This window comes from Cherax quadricarinatus, chromosome 4 (assembly GCF_038502225.1).
Source record: "Cherax quadricarinatus isolate ZL_2023a chromosome 4, ASM3850222v1, whole genome shotgun sequence".
NCBI classification, from domain to species: Eukaryota; Metazoa; Arthropoda; class Malacostraca; order Decapoda; family Parastacidae; genus Cherax; species Cherax quadricarinatus.
Window position 1 is genome coordinate 67,491,430 of NC_091295.1, and position 24,955 is coordinate 67,516,384.

At 43.1% G+C, this 24,955-nt stretch overlaps 1 protein-coding gene across 1 annotated transcript in view; it reads left to right on the forward strand.

The window, feature by feature from the left end:
• Window positions 1-24,955, forward strand: part of Rme-8 (receptor mediated endocytosis 8) — a 135,819-nt gene that overhangs the window by 29,482 nt on the left and 81,382 nt on the right. The window contains exons 18-24 of the mRNA XM_070097155.1: window positions 347-554; window positions 3,941-4,120; window positions 15,650-15,811; window positions 16,017-16,220; window positions 16,737-16,901; window positions 17,287-17,418; window positions 17,537-17,761. Of these exons, the coding sequence (XP_069953256.1) occupies window positions 347-554; window positions 3,941-4,120; window positions 15,650-15,811; window positions 16,017-16,220; window positions 16,737-16,901; window positions 17,287-17,418; window positions 17,537-17,761 (1,276 nt within the window). The remainder of the gene's footprint in view (window positions 1-346; window positions 555-3,940; window positions 4,121-15,649; window positions 15,812-16,016; window positions 16,221-16,736; window positions 16,902-17,286; window positions 17,419-17,536; window positions 17,762-24,955) is intronic.

Consider the following 24,955-nt stretch of genomic DNA (forward strand, 5'->3'; position numbering starts at 1 on the left):
TTGAAATTTTGATAGCTTTTCGAGATGGGACTGTGGCCTACATAGACAGCCACAGTGTTTATTTATTTGTTTATTTATTAATTTGAACATGATACATTGAAGTACAAGGAAATACAGTGGTTAAGTGTAACATGCCAAAGCCCCTTGTATGCAGATCATTATGGGCAGGCTTAAAATGTATCATATAGTGACACCCTACTATTTTAAAGTTAGGAGTATGAAGTTATTTTTCATTGTTCATACAGTAATAAGTTTAATAAAAACTTTATATAAACTTACTTTCATGCATTGTAGTGAAATAATGAGTTTGACTTGAATAAGATTCATGTTTACAATTCCTCCTTAGGTATGAGTTCTTCAATGATCTTTACCACCGGTTCCTTTTGACCCCCAAAGTGGCTATGAAGTGCCTCTGTTTGCAAGCTATGGCACTTGTGTATGGCCTGCACCACAAAGACATTAAACAGTTCAATGACACCCGCTATATTGTCACCATGCTGTCTCGCACCTGTGATAAACTAGAGAGGGACAGATTGCTCCTCTTCTTGAATAAGGTGATCATTATTATGCACATGTTTTATAATAATAATAATATAGTTGGTAGAATTACCGACAATATGTAAAGTAAAAGGACACAAGTGCAACTAATGTGACATTTATTGTGGCAACGTTTCGCTCTCCAGGAGCTTTATCAAGCCATTGGTAATGGCTTGATAAAGCTCCTGGAGAGCAAAACGTTGCCACAATAAATGTCACATTAGTTGCACTTGTGTCCTTTTACTTTACAATAATAATATAGTTATGCAGAGCATTTCGGGCAAACTTAAGCCTGACTTAAGACTAAAATGACAATAACTAATTATTAATAGTTGTCTCCTAAACTGCAGTGTAGTGGGTCCTTTTGTCATGGTGCTAATAACAATAAAAAAAATTCCTCATTGTACATAGATCTTACATTTACAGTCCAGTAATTATAATGGAGTAGTTGGTCCAATTATTTAATAAATGTATGGAAGAGGGTAAGGTACCTAGGGATTGGCAGAGAGCATGCATAGTTCCTTTGTATAAAGGCAAAGGGGACAAAAGAGAGTGCAAAAATTATAGGGGGATAAGTCTGTTGAGTATACCTGGTAAAGTGTATGGTAGAGTTATTATTGAAAGAATTAAAAGTAAGACGGAGAATAGGATAGCAGATGAACAAGGAGGCTTTAGGAAAGGTAGGGGGTGTGTGGACCAGGTGTTTACAGTGAAACATATAAGTGAACAGTATTTAGATAAGGCTAAAGAGGTCTTTGTGGCATTTATGGATTTGGAAAAGGCGTATGACAGGGTGGATAGGGGGGCAATGTGGCAGATGTTGCAGGTGTATGGTGTAGGAGGTAGGTTACTGAAAGCAGTGAAGAGTTTTTACGAGGATAGTGAGGCTCAAGTTAGAGTACATAGGAAAGAGGGAAATTATTTCCCAGTAAAAGTAGGCCTTAGACAAGGATGTGTGATGTCACCGTGGTTGTTTAATATATTTATAGATGGGGTTGTAAGAGAAGTAAATGCGAGGGTCTTGACAAGAGGCGTGGAGTTAAAAGATAAAGAATCACACATAAAGTGGGAGTTGTCACAGTTGCTCTTTGCTGATGACACTGTGCTCTTGGGAGATTCTAAAGAGAAGTTGCAGAGATTGGTGGATGAATTTGGTAGGGTGTGCAAAAGAAGAAAATTAAAAGTGAATTCAGGAAAGAGTTAGGTTATGAGGATAACAAAAATATTAGGTGATGAAAGATTGAATATCAGATTGGAGGGAGAGAGTATGGAGGAGGTGAATGTATTCAGATATTTGGGAGTGGACGTGTCAGCGGATGGGTCTATGAAAGATGAGGTGAATCATAGAATTGATGAGGGGAAAAGGGTGAGTTGTGCACTTAGGAGTCTGTGGAGACAAAGAACTTTGTCCTTGAAGGCAAAGAGGGGAATGTATGAGAGTATAGTTTTACCAACACTCTTATATGGGTGTGAAGCATGGGTGATGAATGTTGCAGCGAGGAGAAGGCTGGAGGCAGTGGAGATGTCATGTCTGAGGGCAATGTGTGGTGTGAATATAATGCAGAGAATTCGTAGTTTGGAAGTTAGGAGGAGGTGCGGGATTACCAAAACTGTTGTCCAGAGGGCTGAGGAAGGGTTGTTGAGGTGGTTCGGACATGTAGAGAGAATGGAGCGAAACAGAATGACTTCAAGAGTGTATCAGTCTGTAGTGGAAGGAAGGTGGGGTAGGGGTCGGCCTAGGAAAGGTTGGAGGGAGGGGGTAAAGGAGGTTTTGTGTGCGAGGGGCTTGGACTTCCAGCAGGCGTGCGTGAGCGTGTTTGATAGGAGTGAATGGAGACGAATGGTTTTTAATACTTGACGTGCTGTTGGAGTGTGAGCAAAGTAACATTTATGAAGGGGTTCAGGGAAACCGGCAGGCCGGACTTGAGTCCTGGAGATGGGAAGTACAGTGCCTGCACTCTGAAGGAGGGGTGTTAATGTTGCAGTTTAAAAACTGTAGTGTAAAGCACCCTTCTGGCAAGACAGTGATGGAGTGAATGATGGTGAAAGTTTTTCTTTTTCGGGCCACCCTGCCTTGGTGGGAATCGGCCAGTGTGATAATAAAAAATAATAAATAATTATAATGGGCTGCCATTAGCAATAAGACTAAAAAAGCAGTTGATTCTGTTTAAAGGGTTAATTCATAGAGAAGAAAATACAGGCTGGAAATAAGAAAATATTAAAAAATGTTACAAGAAAGTAGAGTAAGAAAGATTGCTGAAGTATAACAGGAAAATACACAACAGCTGACAAGTTGCAGCTTAATGTGATGATATTCAATGAAAGATTGAATATCATGTTGGAGGGAAGGAGTTTGGAGGAAATAAACGTGTTCGGATATATGGGAGTAGATGTCAGCAGATGGGTTGACCATAGAAACGTGTTCAGATATTTGGGAGTAGATGTCAGCAGATGGGCTGACCTTAGAATAGGTGAAGGGTAAAAGGCAAGTGACGTATTGTGACATTTGTAGAAAGAAGTTTATCTATGGAGGCAAAAGGGGGAATATAACACAATATGGTATACCAACACTTTCATATTGGTGAGAATGGAATGTTCCAGGAGAGACAAGGCTAGAGGCAGTGTAAGATCATCAGAGGTATAATTCAGAGGGGTTAGGAGGTATGTTGAGATTGTTTGAGCATTTAGAGAGGATGGAGAGGTACAGGATGATAAAAAAGGTGTATTATTCTGGGGGTGGAAGGAAGGAATGGGTAAAGAAGCTTTTGAGTGCTAGAGGCTTGAGCATCTAACAGGCTTGTGTGAGTATTTTGGATCACTGAGTGGAGACAAGTGATATTTAATGCTTAACATGCTGTTGGAGTGTCAGAAAGGTGACATTTATGAAGGGCTTAAATCTGGAAGTAGGAAGGGCAGTGCCTAAATTCTGAAGGAGGGTTGGGGATGCTATAGGGTCATCTAAATTTTGATGTATGCACACTTCTGACAAGACAGCAAGACGTGTTTCCTGTTTTTTGGGTCATTGTATCTTGGTGGGAGATGGCTGTTGAGGTAATAAAAAAAATTTTTACAAGATAGATTTCATGTATTGTACAATTTTGGAAAAAATTATAGTGTATAGCATTGCAAACAGTACTAAGATACTCGTAGTCCAGGAATAAGAGTAGCAGCATTTAATAATAGGATATTGAGGATTTACTGTAATGCTGAAACTACAGTACTATATTATATTATATTATAATTCAACTTTAAATATCTGTATGCAACTTATAAATACAAAACTCTTAATTTTAAAGTTGTTAATTTTTATATCTGCTTTATGTAGTTAACCAGGAAGTAAAAGGTGGTGCTTTCACTTTTATGATGTAAATTAGTTAAAAACAACTTTTCTTTTCATCTACAGTTAATATTAGAAAAGTCCAATGTACGGGAAATTGTTGAAGCAGGTGGTGTACGCATCCTCTCCGACCTACTGACTCTAGCTCACCTCCACATCAGTCGTGCAGTCATGCCAACACAGACCAATGTTATTGAGGCCTCACCTGACATGGCACGAGACTCAGAGAAGGAGTGGTATTATCAGGTGAAATATATTCAGTTGATGTGACGGGTTAGTCTCATTTTGTTTCTCGTAATGATAGGTATGCACTAGGGATGTGCTAAGGTGTCGGTATTGGCAGGTATCAGCCATTTTTATAGAATTAGTATCAGTACCAGTGAAGAAATGGCCAATTCATGCCAGTACTTTTAAAATATTAATATTTCATGTGTGCTTAAAAATATCAAAATAAACACACACACATAAACACACCAAACACATACACCATACACACACATACCATACACACATACCATGCATACATACCATGCACACATATACCATACATACACATACCATGCACACACATACCATGCACACACATACCATGCACACACCATACACACACATACCATGCACACACCCTACACACACACATACCATGCACACACTTACCATATACACATACATACCGTATACACACACATACCATATACACACACATACCATTAATACACACATACCATATTCACACACATACCATATTCACACACATACCATATACACACACATACCATATACACACACATACCATTAACACACACATACCATTAACACACAATACCATTAACACACAATACCATATACACACACACACCATACACACCTTCACACCATACATACCCTCACACCATACACACCCTCACACCATACACATACCTGGAGTTTACCTGGAGAGAGTTCCGGGGGTCAACGCCCCCGCGGCCCGGTCTGTGACCAGGCCTCCTGGTGGATCAGAGCCTGATCAACCAGGCTGTTACTGCTGGCTGCACACAAACCAACGTACGAGCCACAGCCCGGCTGATCAGGAACCGACTTTAGGTGCTTGTCCAGTGCCAGCTTGAAGACTGTCAGGGGTCTGTTGGTAATCCCCCTTATGTATGCTGGGAGGCAGTTGAACAGTCTCGGGCCCCTGACACTTATTGTATGGTCTCTTAACGTGCTAGTGACACCCCTGCTTTTCATTGGGGGGATGTTGCATCGTCTGCCAAGTCTTTTGCTTTCGTAGTGAGTGATTTTCGTGTGCAAGTTCGGTACTAGTCCCTCTAGGATTTTCCAGGTGTATATAATCATGTATCTCTCCCGCCTGCATTCCAGGGAGTGCAGGTTCAGGAACCTCAAGCGCTCCCAGTAATTGAGGTGTTTTATCTCCGTTATGCGTGCCGTGAAGGTTCTCTGTACATTTTCTAGGTCAGCAATTTCACCTGCCTTGAAAGGTGCTGTTAGTGTGCAGCAATATTCCAGCCTAGATAGAACAAGTGACCTGAAGAGTGTCATCATGGGCTTGGCATCCCTCGTTTTGAAGGTTCTCATTATCCATCCTGTCATTTTTCTAGCAGATGCGATCGATACAATGTTATGGTCCTTGAAGGTGAGATCCTCCGACATGATCACTCCCAGGTCTTTGACGTTGGTGTTTCGCTCTATTTTGTGGCCAGAAATTGTTTTGTACTCTGATGAAGATTTAATTTCCTCGTGTTTACCATATCTGAGTAATTGAAATTTCTCATCGTTGAACTTCATATTGTTTTCTGCAGCCCACTGAAAGATTTGGTTGATGTCCGCCTGGAGCCTTGCAGTGTCTGCAATGGAAGACACTGTCATGCAGATTCGGGTGTCATCTGCAAAGGAAGACACGGTGCTGTGGCTGACATCCTTGTCTATGTCAGATATGAGGATGAGGAACAAGATGGGAGCGAGTACTGTGCCTTGTGGAACAGAGCTTTTCACCGTGCCTGCCTCGGACTTTACTCTGTTGACTACTACTCTCTGTGTTCTGTTAGTGAGGAAATTATAGATCCATCGACCGACTTTTCCTGTTATTCCTTTAGCACGCATTTTGTGCGCTATTACGCCATGGTCACACTTGTCGAAGGCTTTTGCAAAGTCTGTATATATTACATCTGCATTCTTTTTGTCTTCTAGTGCATCTAGGACCTTGTCGTAGTGATCCAATAGTTGAGACAGACAGGAGCGACCTGTTCTAAACCCATGTTGCCCTGGGTTGTGTAACTGATGGGTTTCTAGATGGGTGGTGATCTTGCTTCTTAGGACTCTTTCAAAGATTTTTATGATATGGGATGTTAGTGCTATCGGTCTGTAGTTCTTTGCTGTTGCTTTACTGCCCCCTTTGTGGAGTGGGGCTATGTCTGTTGTTTTTAGTAACTGTGGGACGACCCCCGTGTCCATGCTCCCTCTCCATAGGATGGTAAAGGCTCGTGATAGGGGCTTCTTGCAGTTCTTGATGAACACGGAGTTCCATGAGTCTGGCCCTGGGGCAGAGTGCATGGGCATGTCATTTATCGCCTGTTCGAAGTCATTTGGCGTCAGGATAACATCAGATAGGCTTGTGTTAACCAAATTCTGTGGCTCTCTCATAAAAAATTCATTTTGATCTTCGACTCTCAGTCTGGTTAGTGGCTTGCTAAAAACTGAGTCATATTGGGACTTGAGTAGCTCACTCATTTCCTTGCTGTCATCTGTGTAGGACCCATCTTGTTTAAGTAAGGACCCAATACTGGACGTTGTTCTCGACTTTGATTTGGCATAGGAGAAGAAATACTTTGGGTTTCTTTCGATTTCATTTATGGCTTTTAGTTCTTCCCGCGATTCCTGACTCCTGTAAGATTCCTTTAGCTTAAGTTCGATGTTTGCTATTTCTCTGACCAGTGTCTCCCTACGCATTTCAGATAGATTGACCTCTTTTAGCCGCTCTGTTATTCTTTTCCGTCGCCTGTAAAGAGAGCGCTTGTCTCTTTCTATTTTACATCTACTCCTCCTTTTTCTCTGAGGAATAAGTCTTGTACATACATCGAGTGCCACCAAGTTAATCTGTTCTAGGCATAAGTTGGGGTCTGTGTTGCTTAGTATATCTTCCCAGCTTATATCAGTTAGGACTTGGTTTACTTGGTCCCACTTTATGTTTTTGTTATTGAAGTTGAATTTGGTGAATGCTCCCTCGTGACTAATCTCATTATGTCGGTCTGGGGCTCTGCGCATACGTGTCTGAACCTCAATTATGTTGTGATCTGAGTATATTGTTTTTGATATGGTGACATTTCTTATCAGATCATCATTGTTAGTGAAGATGAGGTCTAGTGTATTCTCCATTCTAGTAGGCTCTATTATTTGCTGGTTTAAATTGAATTTTGTGCAGAGATTTAAAAGCTCGTGTGAGTGTGAGTTTTCATCAGAGCTGCCTCCTGGTGTTATTACTGCAACAATATTATTTGCTATATTCCTCCATTTTAGGTGCCTTAAGTTGAAATCCCCCAGGAGCAAGATGTTGGGTGCAGGAGCTGGAAGATTTTCCAGACAGTGGTCAATTTTTAACAGCTGTTCCTGGAATTGCTGGGATGTTGCATCCGGAGGCTTGTAGACTACCACAATGACTAGGTTTTGGTTCTCGACCTTTACTGCTAAAACTTCCACTACATCATTTGAGGCATTAAGCAGTTCTGTGCAAACAAGTGACTCTGCAATGTACAGGCCAACCCCCCCCCCCTTTTTGCCTGTTCACTCTGTCACATCTGTATAGGTTGTAACCTGGGATCCATATTTCGTTGTCCAAGTGATCCTTTATGTGGGTCTCAGTGAAAGCCGCGAACATTGCCTTTGCCTCTGCAAGCAGTCCACGGATGAAAGGTATTTTGCTGTTTGTTGCTGGCTTTAGACCCTGTATATTTGCAAAGAAGAATGTCATTGGACTGGTGGTATTGTTGGTACTGGGGGGGATTTTTTTCCGGCATTAGTATCTGTATCTGTTGGTTTGGAGTGGAGGCCATCGACTGTGGTTCCACTCCAGGAATGACTGGATTTGGTGTACGATTTCTGCCATTTCCTGCCAGTTTTTTTTCCTTCCTGGCACTAAAAAACCTCTCCCTCTTGAGTGGCTGTGGCTACCCAGGTTTTCCCATGGCCTGGATGTTTTGTATCTTTTTGTCCCCTTTAGATGGTATGCCTGGCAATTTAAGTTATAGCATAGTCTTTCCTGTACTGAAGAGGTACACACACACACACCATATGTGCACACACACACACCATACACACACACACCATACACACACACACCATACACACACACACCATACACACACACACCATACACACACACCATACACACACCATACACACACACACCATACACACACACACCATACACACACACACCATACACACACACCATACACACACACCATACACACACACCATACACACACACCAACACACACACACCAACACACACACACCAACACACACACACCAACACACACCAACACACACACACCAACACACACACACCAACACAAACACACCAACACACACACACCAACACACACACACCAACACACACACACCAACACACACACACCAACACACACACACACCAACACACACACACCAACACACACACACCAACACACACACACCAACACACACACACCAACACACACACACCAACACACACACACCAACACACACACACCAACACACACACACCAACACACACACACACACACACACACACACACACAGAGTAGTCAGTAAGTGGAATAGTTTGGGAAGCGATGTAGTGGAGGCAGGATCCATACATAGCTTTCAGCAGAGGTATGATAAAGCTCACGGCTCAGGGAGAGTGACCTAGTAGCGATCAGTGAAGAGGCGGGGCCAGGAGCTCGGACTTGACCCCCGCAACCTCAACTAGGTGAGTACAACTAGGTGAGTACATATACAGGATTTCACACCTTCCTGTGAAGTGACCCTCTAACCCTTCCTTTCCCCCCCCATCTCTCTCTCTCTCTCTCTCTCTCTCTGTCTCTGTCTCTCTCTGTCTCTCTCTGTCTCTCTCTGTCTCTCTCTGTCTCTCTCTGTCTCTCTCTGTCTCTCTCTGTCTCTCTCTCTCTCTCTCTCTCTCTCTCTCTCTCTCTGTCTCTCTCTCTGTCTCTCTCTCTGTCTCTCTCTCTCTCTCTCTCTGTCTCTCTCTCTGTCTCCTCTCTCTCTCTCTCTCTCTCTCTCTCTCTCTCTCTCTCTCTCTCTCTCTCTCTCTCTCTCTCTCTCTCTCTCTCTCATCCTCTCATCTTCTCTCTCTTCCTCTAATGCTTTCTCTCTCTCTTCCTCTCTTCTTTTCCCCTCCTTCTAGGCTCCCCTTCTCTCTCTTTCTCCCTCTCTCTCACTCTCTCCCCCTTTTTCTTTTTCTTTCTCTCTCTTTCACTAAAAAAAAAAATGGTTGGGACTCGCAGGAATCAGGGATCAGATGACAATGGTACTGGTAGGGAGGAATGGATGGAGGAGCAGTGGAAAAGGATAGAGCAAGAATGGGAGAGAAAATTAGGAGAGCTTTCTGAAAAAATGGAGAAAGAGCTCTCTGTGAAATGGGAAAAGAGGTTGGAGAAGGAGACGAAGAATTGGGAGGCACAAGTCAAAACTGCAGTAGCCAGGGTAAAGGTCCTAGAATTTGAGGTAAACAGGCTGAAGCAAGTCTCAGGGGTAGTGACCAGAGAAGACACACCATACGAAGCTGAGAGGCTGAACAGGAAGGAAGGAGATATGAATTATGCTAAGGTCATATCAGCCTGCAAAGAAGGGCCAGGGAGTGGAAGGGAAGAGCAGATGGGTGCAGATGGAGAGGGAGATAGGTCGAATGCTGAGGCACAACCATGCTACCAAGAGCCACTGGAAAAATCAGACGGAGAGGCAATGGGAGGAGGAAAGGGCAAAATCAGTGATTATCCATGGGCTTCGGGAGAGAGAGGAAAGGACACACACTGAAAGACGGCAGGAAGAAAGGAAGGAGATTGAGAAAATCATCATGGAAATAGGGGGAGAAGACATGGATGAGATTGTAAATTTTCAGAGAATAGGGGGGTACTTGAAGGGGAGAAACCGACCGATCAAGCTGATTCTCAGGACAGAAACAGTGCGGAACAGGATCCTCCAAGAGAAACCACGGTTGAAGAGCTCGGAAGAGTACAAGAAGGTGTTCCTAGACAGAGACAGAACACAAACAGAGAGACAGCAGCTGAGGGAGAGGACAAAAAAGCGAAAGGAGCTAGGAAAGGAGACAAGGATGGAACCAGCAGAGGTCAGTCAGAGCAGAACAGAGCAGCAAGGGCAAGCACACACACAACTATCCTCAGAACCCCACAACCTATCACACCATCCCAACACACAATACAATCCATACCCACAGCTTCCACCCAACCCCCAACCATAGAATCCCACAGTATGCTACCAGGTCTCCCACCCCCACAGGCCACCCAAACCACAGTGTTGGAAAGGAAACTGAAGGTATGGTACACAAACGCTGATGGAATAACAAACAAGTGGGAGGAGTGGCACGAAAGAGTCAAAGAGGCATCACCAGACATCATAGCGATCACAGAAACCAAGCTTACAGGTATGATAACAGATGTCATCTTTCCAGCGGGATACCAGATCCTGAGAAAAGACAGAAGGAACAGGGGGGGTGGAGGAGTGGCATTGCTGATCAAACACCGATGGAATTTTGATGAGCTGGAGAGAGGAGACAGCGGAGAAGAAAGTGATTACATAACGGGAATGCTTCACTCTGGAGGTCCCAAGGTGATAATTGCAGTGATGTATAACCCACCACAGAACAGCAGGAGGCCAAGGCAAGCGTATGACGAGAGCAATAGAGCGATGGTTGACACACTGGCTGCAGTGGCCAGAAGAGCTCATGCATGCAGGGCAAAGCTCCTGATCAGGGGCGACTTTAACCACAAGGAGATCAAATGGGAGAACTTGGAGCCACATGGGGGCCAAGATACATGGAGGGCTAAGATGATGGAGGTGGTACTGGAAAACTTCATGTACCAACACGTAAGGGACACTACAAGAGAGAGAGGAGAGGATGAAACCAGCAAGGCTGGACATAGCATTCACCTTGAGTAGTGCAGATATTGAGGACATCACATATGAAAGACCCCTTTGGGCCAGCGATCATGTGGTTTTGAGCTTCGAATACACAGTAGAACTACAAGTGGAGGGGGAAGCAGGAAGGCCAGGACAAATGAAACCAAACTACAGGAAAGGGGACTACACAGGAATGAGGAACTTCCTGAATGAGGTTCAGTGGGACAGAGAACTGGCAGGGAAGCCAGTTAATGAGATGATGGAATATGTAGCAACAATGTGCAAGGAGGCTGAGGAGAGGTTTGTACCCAAGGGTAACAGGAATAATGAAAAAGCCAGGATGAGCCCATGGTTCACCCAAAGATGCAAGGAGGCAAAAACCAAGTGTGCTAGGGAATGGAAGAAATATAGAAGGCAAAGGACCCAGGAGAATAAGGAGAGCAGTCGTAGAGCCAGAAACGAATATGCACAGATAAGAAGGGAGGCCCAACGTCAATATGAAAACGACATAGCAGCAAAAGCCAAATCTTACCCGAACCTGTTATACAGCCACATCAGGAAGAAAACAACCGTCAAGGACCAGGTAATCAGGCTAAGGAAGGAAGGAGGAGAGACAACAAGAAATGACCGTGAAGTATGTGAGGAACTCAACAAGAGATTCAAAGAAGTGTTCACAGAGGAGACAGAAGTGGCTCCAGAAAGACGGAGAGGCGGGGTACACCACCATGTGCTGGACACAGTACACACAACCAAGGAAGAAGTGAAGAGGCTTCTGAGTGAGCTAGATACCTCAAAGGCAATAGGGCCAGATAACATCTCTCCATGGGTCCTGAGAGAGGGAGCAGAGGCGCTATGTGTACCCCTAACAACGATATTCAATACTTCTATCGAAACAGGGAGATTGCCTGAGGCATGGAAGACAGCAAATGTGGTCCCAATCTTTAAAAAAGGAGACAGACATGAAGCACTAAACTACAGACCAGTGTCACTGACATGTATAGCATGCAAAATCATGGAAAAGATTGTCAGGAGAAGAATAGTGGAACATCTAGAAAGGAATGATCTCATCACCAGCAGACAACATGGTTTCAGAGACGGGAAATCCTGTGTCACAAACCTACTGGAGTTCTATGACATGGTGACAGCAGTAAGACAAGAGAGAGAGAGGGGTGGGTGGATTGCATTTTCTTGGACTGCAAGAAGGCGTTTGACACAGTACCACACACGAGATTAGTGCAAAAACTGGAGGACCAAGCAGGGATAACAGGGAAGGCACTGCAATGGATCAGGGAATACTTGTCAGGAAGACAGCAGCGAGTAATGGTACGTGGCGAGGTGTCAGAGTGGGCACCTGTGACCAGCGGGGTCCCACAGGGGTCAGTCCTAGGACCAGTGCTGTTTCTGGTATTTGTGAATGACATGACGGAAGGAATAAACTCCGAGGTGTCCCTGTTTGCAGATGACGTGAAGTTGATGAGAAGAGTTCATTCGATCGAAGACCAGGCAGAAATACAAAGGGATCTAGACAGGCTGCAGACCTGGTCCAGCAACTGGCTCCTGGAGTTCAATCCCACCAAGTGCAAAGTCATGAGGATTGGGGAAGGGCAAAGAAGACTGCAGACAGAGTACAGTCTAGGGGGCCAGAGACTACAAACATCACTCAAGGAAAAAGATCTTGGGATGAGTATAACACCAGGCACATCTCCTGAAGCGCACATCAACCAAATAACTGCTGCAGCATATGGGCGCCTAGCAAACCTCAGAACAGCATTCCGACATCTTAATAAGGAATCGTTCAGGACCCTGTACACCGTGTACGTTAGGCCCATATTGGAGTATGCGGCACCAGTTTGGAACCCACACCTAGCCAAGCATGTAAAGAAACTAGAGAAAGTGCAAAGGTTTGCAACAAGACTAGTCCCAGAGTTAAGAGGTATGTCCTATGAGGAGAGGTTAAGGGAAATCAACCTGACGACACTGGAGGACAGGAGAGATAGGGGGGACATGATAACGACTTACAAAATACTGAGAGGAATTGACAAGGTGGACAAAGACAGGATGTTCCAGAGACTGGACACAGCAACACGGGGGCACAGTTGGAAGCTGAAGACACAGATGAATCAAAGGGATGTTAGGAAGTATTTCTTCAGCCACAGAGTAGTCAGGAAGTGGAATAGTTTGGGAAGCGATGTAGTGGAGGCAGGATCCATACATAGCTTTAAGCAGAGGTACGATAAAGCTCATGGTTCAGGGAGAGTGACCTAGTAGCGACCAGTGAAGAGGCGGGACCAGGAGCTTGGACTCGACCCCTGCAACCTCAACTAGTTGAGTACATATGGTATATGTGAACGACATAACGGAAGGGATAGACTCAGAAGTGTCCTTGTTTGCAGATGATGTGAAGTTAATGAGAAGAATCAAATCGGATGAGGATCAGGCATGACTACAAAGAGACCTGGACAGGCTACAAGCCTGGTCCAGCAACTGGCTCCTTGAGTATAAATGCAAAGTCATGAAGATTGGGGAAGGGCAAAGAAGACCGCAGACACAACATAGTTTAGATGGCCAAAGACTGCAAACCTTACTCAAGGAAAAAGATCTGGGGGTGAGTATAACACCGAGCATATCTCCTGAGGCGCACATCAATCAGATAACTGCTGCAGCATACGGGCGCCTGGCAAACCTACGGATAGCGTTCCGACCCATGCAGGCCCATACTGGAGTATGCAGCACCAGTTTAGAATCCACACCTAGTCAAGCACGTCAAGAAATTAGAGAAAGTGCAAAGGTTTGCAACAAGACTAGTCCCAGAGCTACGGGGACTGTCCTACGAAGAAAGGTTGAGGGAAATCGGCCTGACGACACTGGAGGACAGGAGGGTCAGGGGAGACATGATAACGACATAAAATACTCATACCACACACACATACACACACCACACACGCATACACACACCACACACGCATACACACACCACACACACAGTCACACTGCACACACACATTCACACCACACACACACATTCACATCACACACACACATTCACACCACACACACACATTCACACCACACACACACATTCACACCACACACACACATTCATGCCACACACACACATACATACACACATACATACACACACACACACACAGGAATTTAATCCTGCCAAATGCAAAGTCATGAAGATGGGGGAGGGGCACAGAAGACCACAGACAGAGTATAGGCTAGGTGGCCAAAGACTGCAAACCTCACTCAAGGAGAAAGATCTTGGGGTGAGTATAACACCGAGCATGTCTCCGGAAGCACACATCAATCAGATAACTGCTGCAGCATATGGGCGCCTGGCAAACCTGAGAACAGCATTCCGATACCTTAGTAAGGAATCATTCAAGACACTGTACACCGTGTATGTCAGGCCCATACTGGAGTATGCAGCACCTGTTTGGAACCCGCACTTGATAAAGCACGTCAAGAAACTAGAGAAAGTACAAAGGTTTGCGACAAGGTTAGTTCCAGAGCTAAGGGGAATGTCCTATGAGGAAAGATTAAGGGAAATCGGCCTGACCACACTGGAGGACAGGAGGGTCAGGGGAGACATGATAACGACATATAAAATACTGCGTGGAATAGACAAGGTGGACAAAGACAGGATGTTCCAGGGAGGGGACACAGAAACAAGAGGCCACAATTGGAAGTTGAAGACACAAATGAGTCAGAGAGATAGTAGGAAGTATTTCTTCAGTCATAGAGTTGTAAGGCAGTGGAATAGCCTAGAAAATGACGTAGTGGAGGCAGGAACCATACACAGTTTTAAGACGAGGTTTGATAAAGCTCATGGAGTGGGGAGAGAGAGGGCCTAGTAGCAACCGGTGAAGAGGCGGGGCCAGGAGCTAGGACTCGACCCCTGCAACCACAAATAGGTGAGTACAAATAGGTGAGTACACACACACACACACACACACACACACACACACACACACACACACACACACACACACACACACACACACACACACACACACACACACACACACACACACACACACACACACACACACACACACACACACACACACACACACACACGCACACGCACACATGAAAATGCACACACACGCGCACACGCACACACGCGCACACACATACACACACACACATGCACACACACACACACACACACACACACACACACACACACACACACACACACACACACACACACACACACAGTGACCAGTGAAGAGGCAGGGCCAGGAGCTTGGACTCGACCCCTGCAACCTCAACTAGGTGAGTACACACACACTCTGAGTGGACCTAGCAGTGAAGAGGTGGGGCCAGGAGCTGTGAATCGACCCCTGTAACCAGAAATAGGTGAGCACACAATCCTCCTACCCCTACCTACCTTCCTACCTCTTTTACCCCCCTCCCTCCAACCTTTACCTCTACTACAGATTTATACACCCTCCAGGTCATCCTCTCTAAATGTCCTAACCCCCTCATCAACCCCTCCTCAGCCTTCTGGATTATATTTTAGTAACCCTGCACCTCCTCCTAATCTCCATGCTTTGAATTCTCTGCATTAGGGTTATTACTGACCAGCATTGTTAATATTTAACTAAACCCATGGTATTTGTTTTCCAGGGCATTAACAAAGAACGAGCTGGACCATTTAGTTTTAAGGAACTTAAAGATTTTTGGAGTAGCGGCACCATAAACCCAAAAACGCTATGTTGGGCACAGGGTATGGATGGCTGGCACCCTCTGAGTAGTATACCCCAACTCAAGTGGTCTATGGCTGCAACTGTAAGATCATTATTACTATTTGTTATTTTAGCATATGAGATCAGAATAATAAAGGCATTACAGTATTCTCTTATGTTTTGGAGTAAGCTAATGTTCAACTCCATTCTCTACTTTATGTTAATAAGTACATCTAGATATATTTGTTCACCTCAAAGTATGCAAACTGCATCACATGTTAAATTTTTAAAATATGCTTTATTTTCAGGCTAATGCAGTCATGACAGAAAGTGACCTTGCAACCCTCATCCTAAACATGCTCATCACCATGTGTAGATACTTTCCGTCACGGACAGACGACGGAGCAGTTATACGTCCACTACCTCGCATCAAGCGGCTGCTCTCTGACCCACTCTCTCTTCCACACATTGTCCAATTATTGCTCACTTTTGACCCAGTCCTAGTTGAAAAGGTAATTTAAGAATACAATTTTTTTTGTTTGTTGTTATAATGATTAAAGATTACATTGAAGCTTTGAGGGGAGTGTTTGATTTCATGTTAATTTACAGTTTACTTATGAAGTTGCCAACCAGTTTTCATGAGAATCATCTTTAGAGTGCTGTTGGGTTTGTTTCAAAAATAAATTTTGTTTCTAAATGTCAGATTTAGATACTGTATCTGTATATGCAGAAAATTTATTTATTTAATATTTTTAGTTCTTAAACCCATCTCTATACTTGTGTATGAAACAAACACAACTTGTGCAGCTGGACCATTAATCTTATGATATATATTAAATTACATTTTAATGATGTCATTAATAGTTTTATTAACATTTTCTGTTTGGTTAAAACTTATCCAATTGCTTCTATTATAAGAATAAATTGTTGATCTAGAGCTATCACTAAACTACATGTGACTGAAGGGCTTTTCTCTGTCAGCTTTATTGGATGTTTGTAAGAATGTTACATTATTTTACTTCAAATAGGTTTCTACACTTTTAGTGGAGATCATGCAAGACAATCCAAACATTTCAACAGTGTACACAACAGGAGTATTTTACTTCATCCTCATGTATATGGGCTCGAATGTGCTGCCTATTGGGCGATTCCTCCACATGTCTCATATGCAGCAGTCATTCAGAGCAGAGGAGGTAAGTGCTATTGTACAGTGGTACCCGGAGTTTCAGCCATAATTCGTTCCAAAAGGCTGTTCGAGTGCCATTACTGAATGAATTTTTTCCCACAAGGAATAATGTAAATTAGATTAGTCCATTTCAGACCCCCCAAAAATACACTTACAAAAGCACTTACAATAATACACTTACATAATTGTTTGAGTTGGGAGCTGTACGAAACTCAGGGTACCACTGTACTAGAAATTTTGACTATGAAGTACATATGCATGTAAATTGTTGTGAATTAGTATTGAATTGTAAAAAATATGCATGCATGACTCATTCAATCATTTGTTATACTCAATAGATTTCACCATGTTGTTGCCTTAATATTAATCATTCTCTTACCATGCTGTAACAGAACACTGGTGGAGACATCATGAACCAGAGTATCTTGGGCCAGATTCTTCCTGAGGCTATGGTCTGCTATCTTGAGAATTATGGTGCTGATAAATTTGCTGAGATCTTTTTAGGAGAATTTGACACTCCAGAGGTACCGAATAGCCTGTAAATGTTACATCTTTTGTTGTGTAATTATTTTGACTTTTATTCTGCTTTTCATTATAAATAACTTTTCTAATGTGTTTATTAACTATCACCACATTTTGTAGGTAATTTGGAGTAATGAAATGCGCAGACACATGATTGAAAAATTGGCGTCGCACCTAGCAGACTTCACTCCACGTCTCATGAGCAACACTCGGGCCCTTTACCAGTACTGTGCTATCCCACATATCACTTACCCTCAGCTGCAGCATGAACTATTCTGTGATATTTACTACTTGAAACATTTATGTGATGTGGAACGCTTCCCTGACTGGCCAATCAAAGACCCAGTAAGTATCATTCAGGAAAGTTTTTGTTTTGTACGTTGAATAATTCACTCACATATGTTGTCATAATACTTAATTGGTCATACTCTTGCAGATGAATCTACCTTAAGCATGTTTTCTGTCAGCTTCAGCTGAACTCAGTCATTAGTATTGCTTGTTTGTGTATTTATTATTAAAATATTTTGCCCAACTTGAGTATTAGAGGTACCTGCACTCTGATGCATGGCTGGGGATGTTGCATTTTGGTATATCACTTAAAATGGGATGTCCATGTACTTCCAGAAAGGTAGCTAGGCATTGAGTGATTTGTGACTGTTTTCCTTATTTGGGTTGTCCTGCCTTGGTGAGAAATATCTGATGTGCTTAAATTCTAAAATTGTTTTAAATGAAAATTAATAGTGTTATGAAGAGTTCATTACGTAATGAAAGTAGTTTGTTAGATTATATATTGGTGGATAAAAGGTTGATGGGTAGGCTCCAGGATGTACATGTTTATAGAGGGGCAACTGATATATTAGATCATTATTTAGTTGTAGCTACAGTTAGAGTAAGAGGTAGATGGGACAAGAGGAAAATAATCTTGCCCCTTCCATTAAGTTTAAAGCTGAATGGGAATCTAATTCCTTGCTTCCTTTCCTTGATGTCCATGTCCACCGCTCAGATACAGGTTTTTCCTTTTCCGTTTACCGAAAACCTATGCACAGTGGCATGTACATTCACTACTTTTCCTATCATGCTTCCCCTGTCAAGAAAAGTGTTCTGATCTCCCTCTTTCTCTGTGCCCTCCGCATCTGTGATCCTCAGTTCCTTCCAGCAGAAATTTCCACTTTACATAATTCGTTTTCCCATCTTGGCTACCCTTCCCATTTCATAGACTCTGCCCTCTCACGTGCTAAATGCAATTTCTTCTCTCCCAAACTCTCTACTCCTGGGAACTCTTCTATCCTCTGCCTTCCCTACATTTCCGGTCTTTCTAATCTCAACAATTCTCTCCGTCCCTTAGACATCAAGCTTACCTTCCGCCAGACTAACACTCTTCGCAGTAATCTCGTTCATACCTCTCCTCCCTCTACAGATGTTCCTGGTGTCTACTTTATTTCTTGCTCCTCCTGTCCTCTTCAATACTTCGGAGAAACTGGTCGATCTCTTTCTGACAGACTTAGGGAGCACAAAAATAGTGTTAGGCTTGCCGACACTAACAATGCTCTTTTCTGTCACGTCAGAGATCATAACCATCCTATTGACTGGTCTTCTGCTAAAACTGTCTTCCCTACTTCCAACTCGAACAGTCGCCGTCTAGTTGAATCCTCTCTAATACACAACTTTCCTTGTATGAACCTTAGCCCTGGCTTCTGTAGATGCCTTCCTCTTCCACTACATTGTAAAATGCTCCAAAATTCAGAACACCCGTGACTTAACCTGACTCCTCATTTTTTCTTTTTCTTTTTCTTCTTCTCCCTCTTCCCCTTTCCTCTTTCCTTTTCTCCTCTGGGTTGTCTTTCTCTCTTCTGTCTCGTGTTTCTGTTCCTTCTTCATTTATTTCACCACTTCCCCTTTCACGCACCTCTGTGCGCTTGCTCTCCCTCTGTGGGCACCTAGCTCTCTTGCAGTGCTCCCCTTCCTTTGTATTTGACTGGCTCGTCCTCCTTATTCCCCACTTCTACCACTACCACTACCTCTTCTACTACTACTTCTACTACTACTACTACAACTACTGATGAAATTAAGACACATGTGCGGCATCTGGTTGTCTTTGTTGTGGACGTTTCGCCATCCAGTGGCTGGCTGGATGGCGAAACATCTACGATAGGGATGCCCGGGTGTTGCGCATGTGAATTAATTTCATCTTGTCGGTATTATATACCATTCTTGTACTACTACTACTACTACTACCACAACCACCACCACCTCTTCCTGCCTATATATAGCCGTCCTGCCCCACTTCTGGTTAGTGTGACTTTGTCAATGGTCCAAGTCGGACCGAAACGTCGTCGTAAGCTTCTCTCTTTTATGTGCGGGTTATTTGTGTATCATTCCAGTCACGGTATTGTGCCTTTTTTGTTATTAACAAGTAAGAGGGAGGTGAAAGTGTATAAACTAAGGGAGGAGGAAGTTCGGGTGAGATACAGTATAAGCAACTATTGGCAGAAAGGTGGGCTAGTGCAAGTATGAGTAGTGGGGGGATTGAAGAGGGTTGGAATAGTTTTAAAAATGCAGTATTAGAATGTGGGGCAGAAGTTTGTGGTCATAGGAGGGTGGGTACAGGAGGAAGGAGGAGTGATTGGTGGAATGATGAAGTAAAGGGTGTGATAAAAGAGAAAAAGGTAGCTTATGAGAGGTTTTTACAAAGCAGAAGTGTTATAAGAAGAGTAGAGTATATGGAGAGTGTAATAAAGTTGGTAGAATTACCGACAATATGTAAAGTAAAAGGACACAAGTGCAACTAATGTGACATTTTATTGTGGCAACGTTTCGCTCTCTAGGAGCTTTATCAAGCCGTTACAAACAATACATGGACACAGAGGGTATATATAGGCTCAGAGTGAGGTGCAATACTAGTGGTAGTAGTAGTAGTAGTGACATAAGTTGTAGTAGTAGTAGTAATACAATATGGTAGAGCAATTAATTTGTACATGAGTAAAATGATATAAAAGCTATTACTTGGGTAACATAAAAATAGGTTGGACAAATATAGACTGGATAGAGGCAACCTGTTTCAGTGTTCACTCTCTGTAATGTGCTTTGTGTAGTATAACAGGAGAGACTATGTGATGGCAGGGTTTACTGTTTTCAGGAGGATTCTTGCTAAGACTTCAGAGATGGTGAAGCTGCCGTTGTTTTGTTTAATTGTATTCGAAACAGCGATCAGTGCTGATTCGAGGCACTTGCGTCTGCAGAAATTAGTTTCTTTGATCACTAATTGGGCATCCCTGAATTTCATGAGATGATTGGTGGAATTTCGGTGTTGTGCACAGGCGTTGTTCAAGTTATCGTTCCTACATGCGTAAATGTGTTCATTGAGGCGGGTGTCGAGGTTTCTTGCTGTTTCACCTACATAAATTTTGTCACAGCCTCCACAGGGTATAGTGTAAACTCCTGCATTGACTGGTTCGTGGTGCTTTGATTTTGTCCTGGTTAGATCCTTTATTGAAGTGCTAGAAGCGATGGCGACTCTGGTGTTAGCTTGTGAAAGTACTTTAGAAACGTTCAGTGCAACCTGGCTGTTGGGAAGAATTATAACTTTGTTGGGAGTGGTGTTGGTGCATGGAGAATTAATGATCTGAAGAGCTCTTTTCTTTCAGTCTTTGATGAAAAAGGAAGGAAAATGTAACTCAGTGAATGTTTGGTGAATGTATGTACATTCCTCGTCAAGAAACTCAGGACTACAAATTCGGTATGCTCTTAGGAAAAACCTGATGATGATGCCTCTTTTGGTCTTGCTATCTTGACTGGAATAGAAGTGTGTGAGATCATTTTTATTGGTAGGTTTCCGATAAACTTGAAGCCTTTGGTTGTTGTCTACTTTGTGAATGAGGACGTCGAGGAAAGGTAGCTTGTCATTGGACTCTTCATCTAGTGTAAACTGGATCGCCGGTTCAACTGCGTTGAGCCTTGCCTGAAGATTCTGTACATCAAAACGTTTGGGAGTTATTACGAGGACGTCGTCCACGTAACGTAACCAAGTAACACTTGAAGGGATGATGTTGGCGAAGTGTTCGGGCTCTAGGTGTTCCATGTATAAGTTGGCTAGGACGGCACTGATGGGGGACCCCATTCCCATGCCGTAGGTTTGTTTGTAGAGCTTGTTATTGAAAGAAAAACAGTTGAAAGTAACACGGAGTTCAATCAAGTCAACAAAATCTCCGGGAGGTAGAGGAAGATTAAGGTCCTGATTGACTTTACATCATAGAACCTTGATGGCTTTTGTGGTAGGTACTTTTGTGAAGAGGGAAGTCACGTCCAAACTGCTTAGTTTCTTGTTACGGATGGAGAGGTTTCGGATGCGGTTGAGAAGGTCGCCTGAGTGTTTAAGATATACCCCTCTGTGTTCATGTATTGTTTGTAATTCCTTGATAAAGCTCCTGGAGAGCGAAACATTGCCACAATAAAATGTCACATTAGTTGCACTTGTGTCTTTTTACTTTATATATGGAGAGCAAAAGAAAGGTGAAGAGAGTGGTGAGAGAATGCAAAAGGAGAGCAGATGATAGAGTGGGAGAGGCACTGTCAAGAAATTTTAATGAAAATAAGAAAAAATTTTGGAGTCAATTAAACAAGTTAAGAAAGCCTAGGGAACGAATAGATTTGTCAGTTAAAAATAGAGTAGGGGAGGTAGTAGATGGGGAGATGGAGGTATTGGGTAGATGGCAAGAATATTTTGAGGAACTTTTAAATGTCGACGAAGAAAGGGAGGCGGTAATTTCATGCACTGCCCAGGGAGGTATGTCATCTTTTAGGAGTGAAGAAGAGCAGGATGTAAGTGTGGGGGAGGTGCGTGAGACATTACGTAGAATGAAAGGGGGTAAAGCAGCTGGAGCTGACTGGATCATGACAGAAATGTTAAAAGCAGGGAGGGATATAGTTGTTCAAGAATGGTATATAATACCAACAAGATGAAATTAAGACACAAGTGCAACATCTGGGTATCTTTATTGTAGACGTTTCGCCATCCAGTGGCTTTATCAATACAAATTCTAGGACATAATTTGAAGACAGTAGAACTATGTACAGAAGATGAGGTAATCAGTCCCTCAACCTTGGAGTAGGTGCGAAGAGCACCGTAGTCGTGGAGATTCTGAAGCAGAAGCAAGGAGCCTGGCGCTTATATAGTAATGTCAGGTGTAGCAGACGAGGGCATAGTCACTGGTAGGCGGGATTCCCCAGTGGAAATAGGCCCTTCCCAAAGAGATGGGTTAGTTGTAGTAGTAGTTGTCGTAGTCGTGAAGGTTATGTACATGTCCTCAGACTGTCTTCAACTTATGTCCTAGAATTTGTATTGATAAAGCCACTGGATGGCGAAACGTCTACAATAAAGATACCCAGATATTGCACCTGTGGGGGATACAGTGTTGGAGTGGTTGGTATTTTTATTTAATAAATGTATGAAAGAGGGGAAGGTACCTAGGGATTGGCGGAGAGCATGTATAGTCCCTTTATATAAAGGGAAGGGGGACAAAAGAGACTGTAAAAATTATAGAGGAATTAGTTTACTGAGTATACCAGGAAAAGTGTACGGTAGGGTTATTATTGAAAGAATTAGAGGTAAGGTAGAATGTAGGATTGTAGATGAGTAAGGAGGTTTTAGAGTGGGTAGAGGATGTGTAGATCAGGTGTTTACATTGAAGCATATATGTGAGCAGTATTTAGATAAAGGTTGGTTAGTTTTTATTGCTTTTATGGATTTAGAAAAGGCATATGATAGAGTGGATAGGGGAGCAATGTGGCAGATGTTGCAAGTATATGGAATAGGTGGTAAGCTACTAAATGCTGTAAAGAGTTTTTATGAGGATAGTGAGGCTCAGGGAGACTACTTCCCGGTAAAAGTAGGTCTTAGACAGGGGTGTGTAATGTCACCATGGTTGTTTAATATGTTTATAGATGGGTTGTAAAAAAGTAAATGCTAGGGTGTTCGGGAGAGGGGTGGGATTAAATTATGGGGAATCAAATACAAAATGAGAATTGACTCAGTTACTTTTTGCTGATGATACTGTGCTTATGGGAGATTCTAAAGAAAAATTGCACAGGTTAGTGGATGAGTTTGAGAATGTGTGTAAAGGTAGAAAGTTGAAAGTGAACATAGAAAAGAGTAAGGTGATGAGGGTATCAAATGATTTAGATAAAGAAAAATTGGATATCACATTGGAGAGAAGTAATATGGAAGAAGTGAATGTTTTCAGATATTTGGGAGTTGACGTGTCAGCAGATGGATTTATGAAGGATGAGGTTAATCATAGAATTGATGAATGAAAAAAGGTGAGTGGGGCATTGAGGTGTATGTGTAGATGAAGAACGTTATCTAAGGAGGCAAAGAAGGGAATGTATGAAAGTATAGTGGTACCAACACTCTTATATGGGTGTGAAGCTTGGGTTGTAAATGCAGCAGCGAGGAGGCAGTCTGAAGAATTGAGACACTTATGCAACACATGGGAGTCTTTATTGAAGAAACGTTTCACCACACAGTGGCTTCATCAGTCCAATACAAAGTTGAAATGGGTAGGGAGAGGAGAAGTTTGAGGTAATCAGTCCCTCAACCTGGAATCGATGTGTTTCAGTCCGTCACTCTTGTAGGAAATGCAGCATAAGGCCAGAGAGGTGGCTTATATACTGCAGTCAGGTGAGATGAAGCAGGAGGAGGCGGGATCACAGTGGGACCTGCCACTAGTGTAAGTAGGTCGTCGTCCAAGGGTTGGGCAAGCGTTGAAGTCTTTGTACCAAGATCCCATGATGTTGCAGTGTCTGACAGATGTGATGAATGGTTTAGAAAACTGACAAGTTGAAGGGTTGAGACACTTATGCAACGCTTGCCCAACCCTTGGACGATGACCTACTTACACTAGTGGCAGGTCCCACTGTGATCCCGCCTCCTCCTGCTTCATCTCACCTGACTGCAGTATATAAGCCATCTCTCTGGCCTTAGGCTGCATTTCCTACAAGATTGATGGACTGAACACATCGATTCCAGGTTGAGGGACTGATTACCTCAAACTTCTCCTCTCCCTACTCATTTCAACTTTGTATTGGACTGATGAAGCCACTGTGTGGCAAAACGTTTCTTCAATAAAGACTCCCATGTGTTGCATAAGTGTCTCAATTCTTCAGCTTGTCGGTTTTCTAAACCATTCATCACGAGGAGGCAGTTGGAGGCAGTGGAGGTGTCCTGTCTAAGGGCAATGTGTGGTGTAAATATTATGCAGAAAATTTCGGAGTGTGGAAATTAGGAGAAGGTGTGGAGTTAATAAAAGTATTAGAGGGATGAGGAGGGGTTGAGGTGGTTTGGTCATTTAGAGAGAATGGATCAAAGTAGAATGACATGGAAAGCATATAAATCTATAAGGGAAGGAAGGCGGGGTAGGGGTCATCCTCGAAAGGGTTGGTGAGAGGGGGTAAAGGAGGTTTTGTGGGTGAGGGGCTTGGACTTCCAGCAAGCATGCGTGAGCGTGTTAGATAGGAGTGAATGGAGACGAATGGTATTTGGGA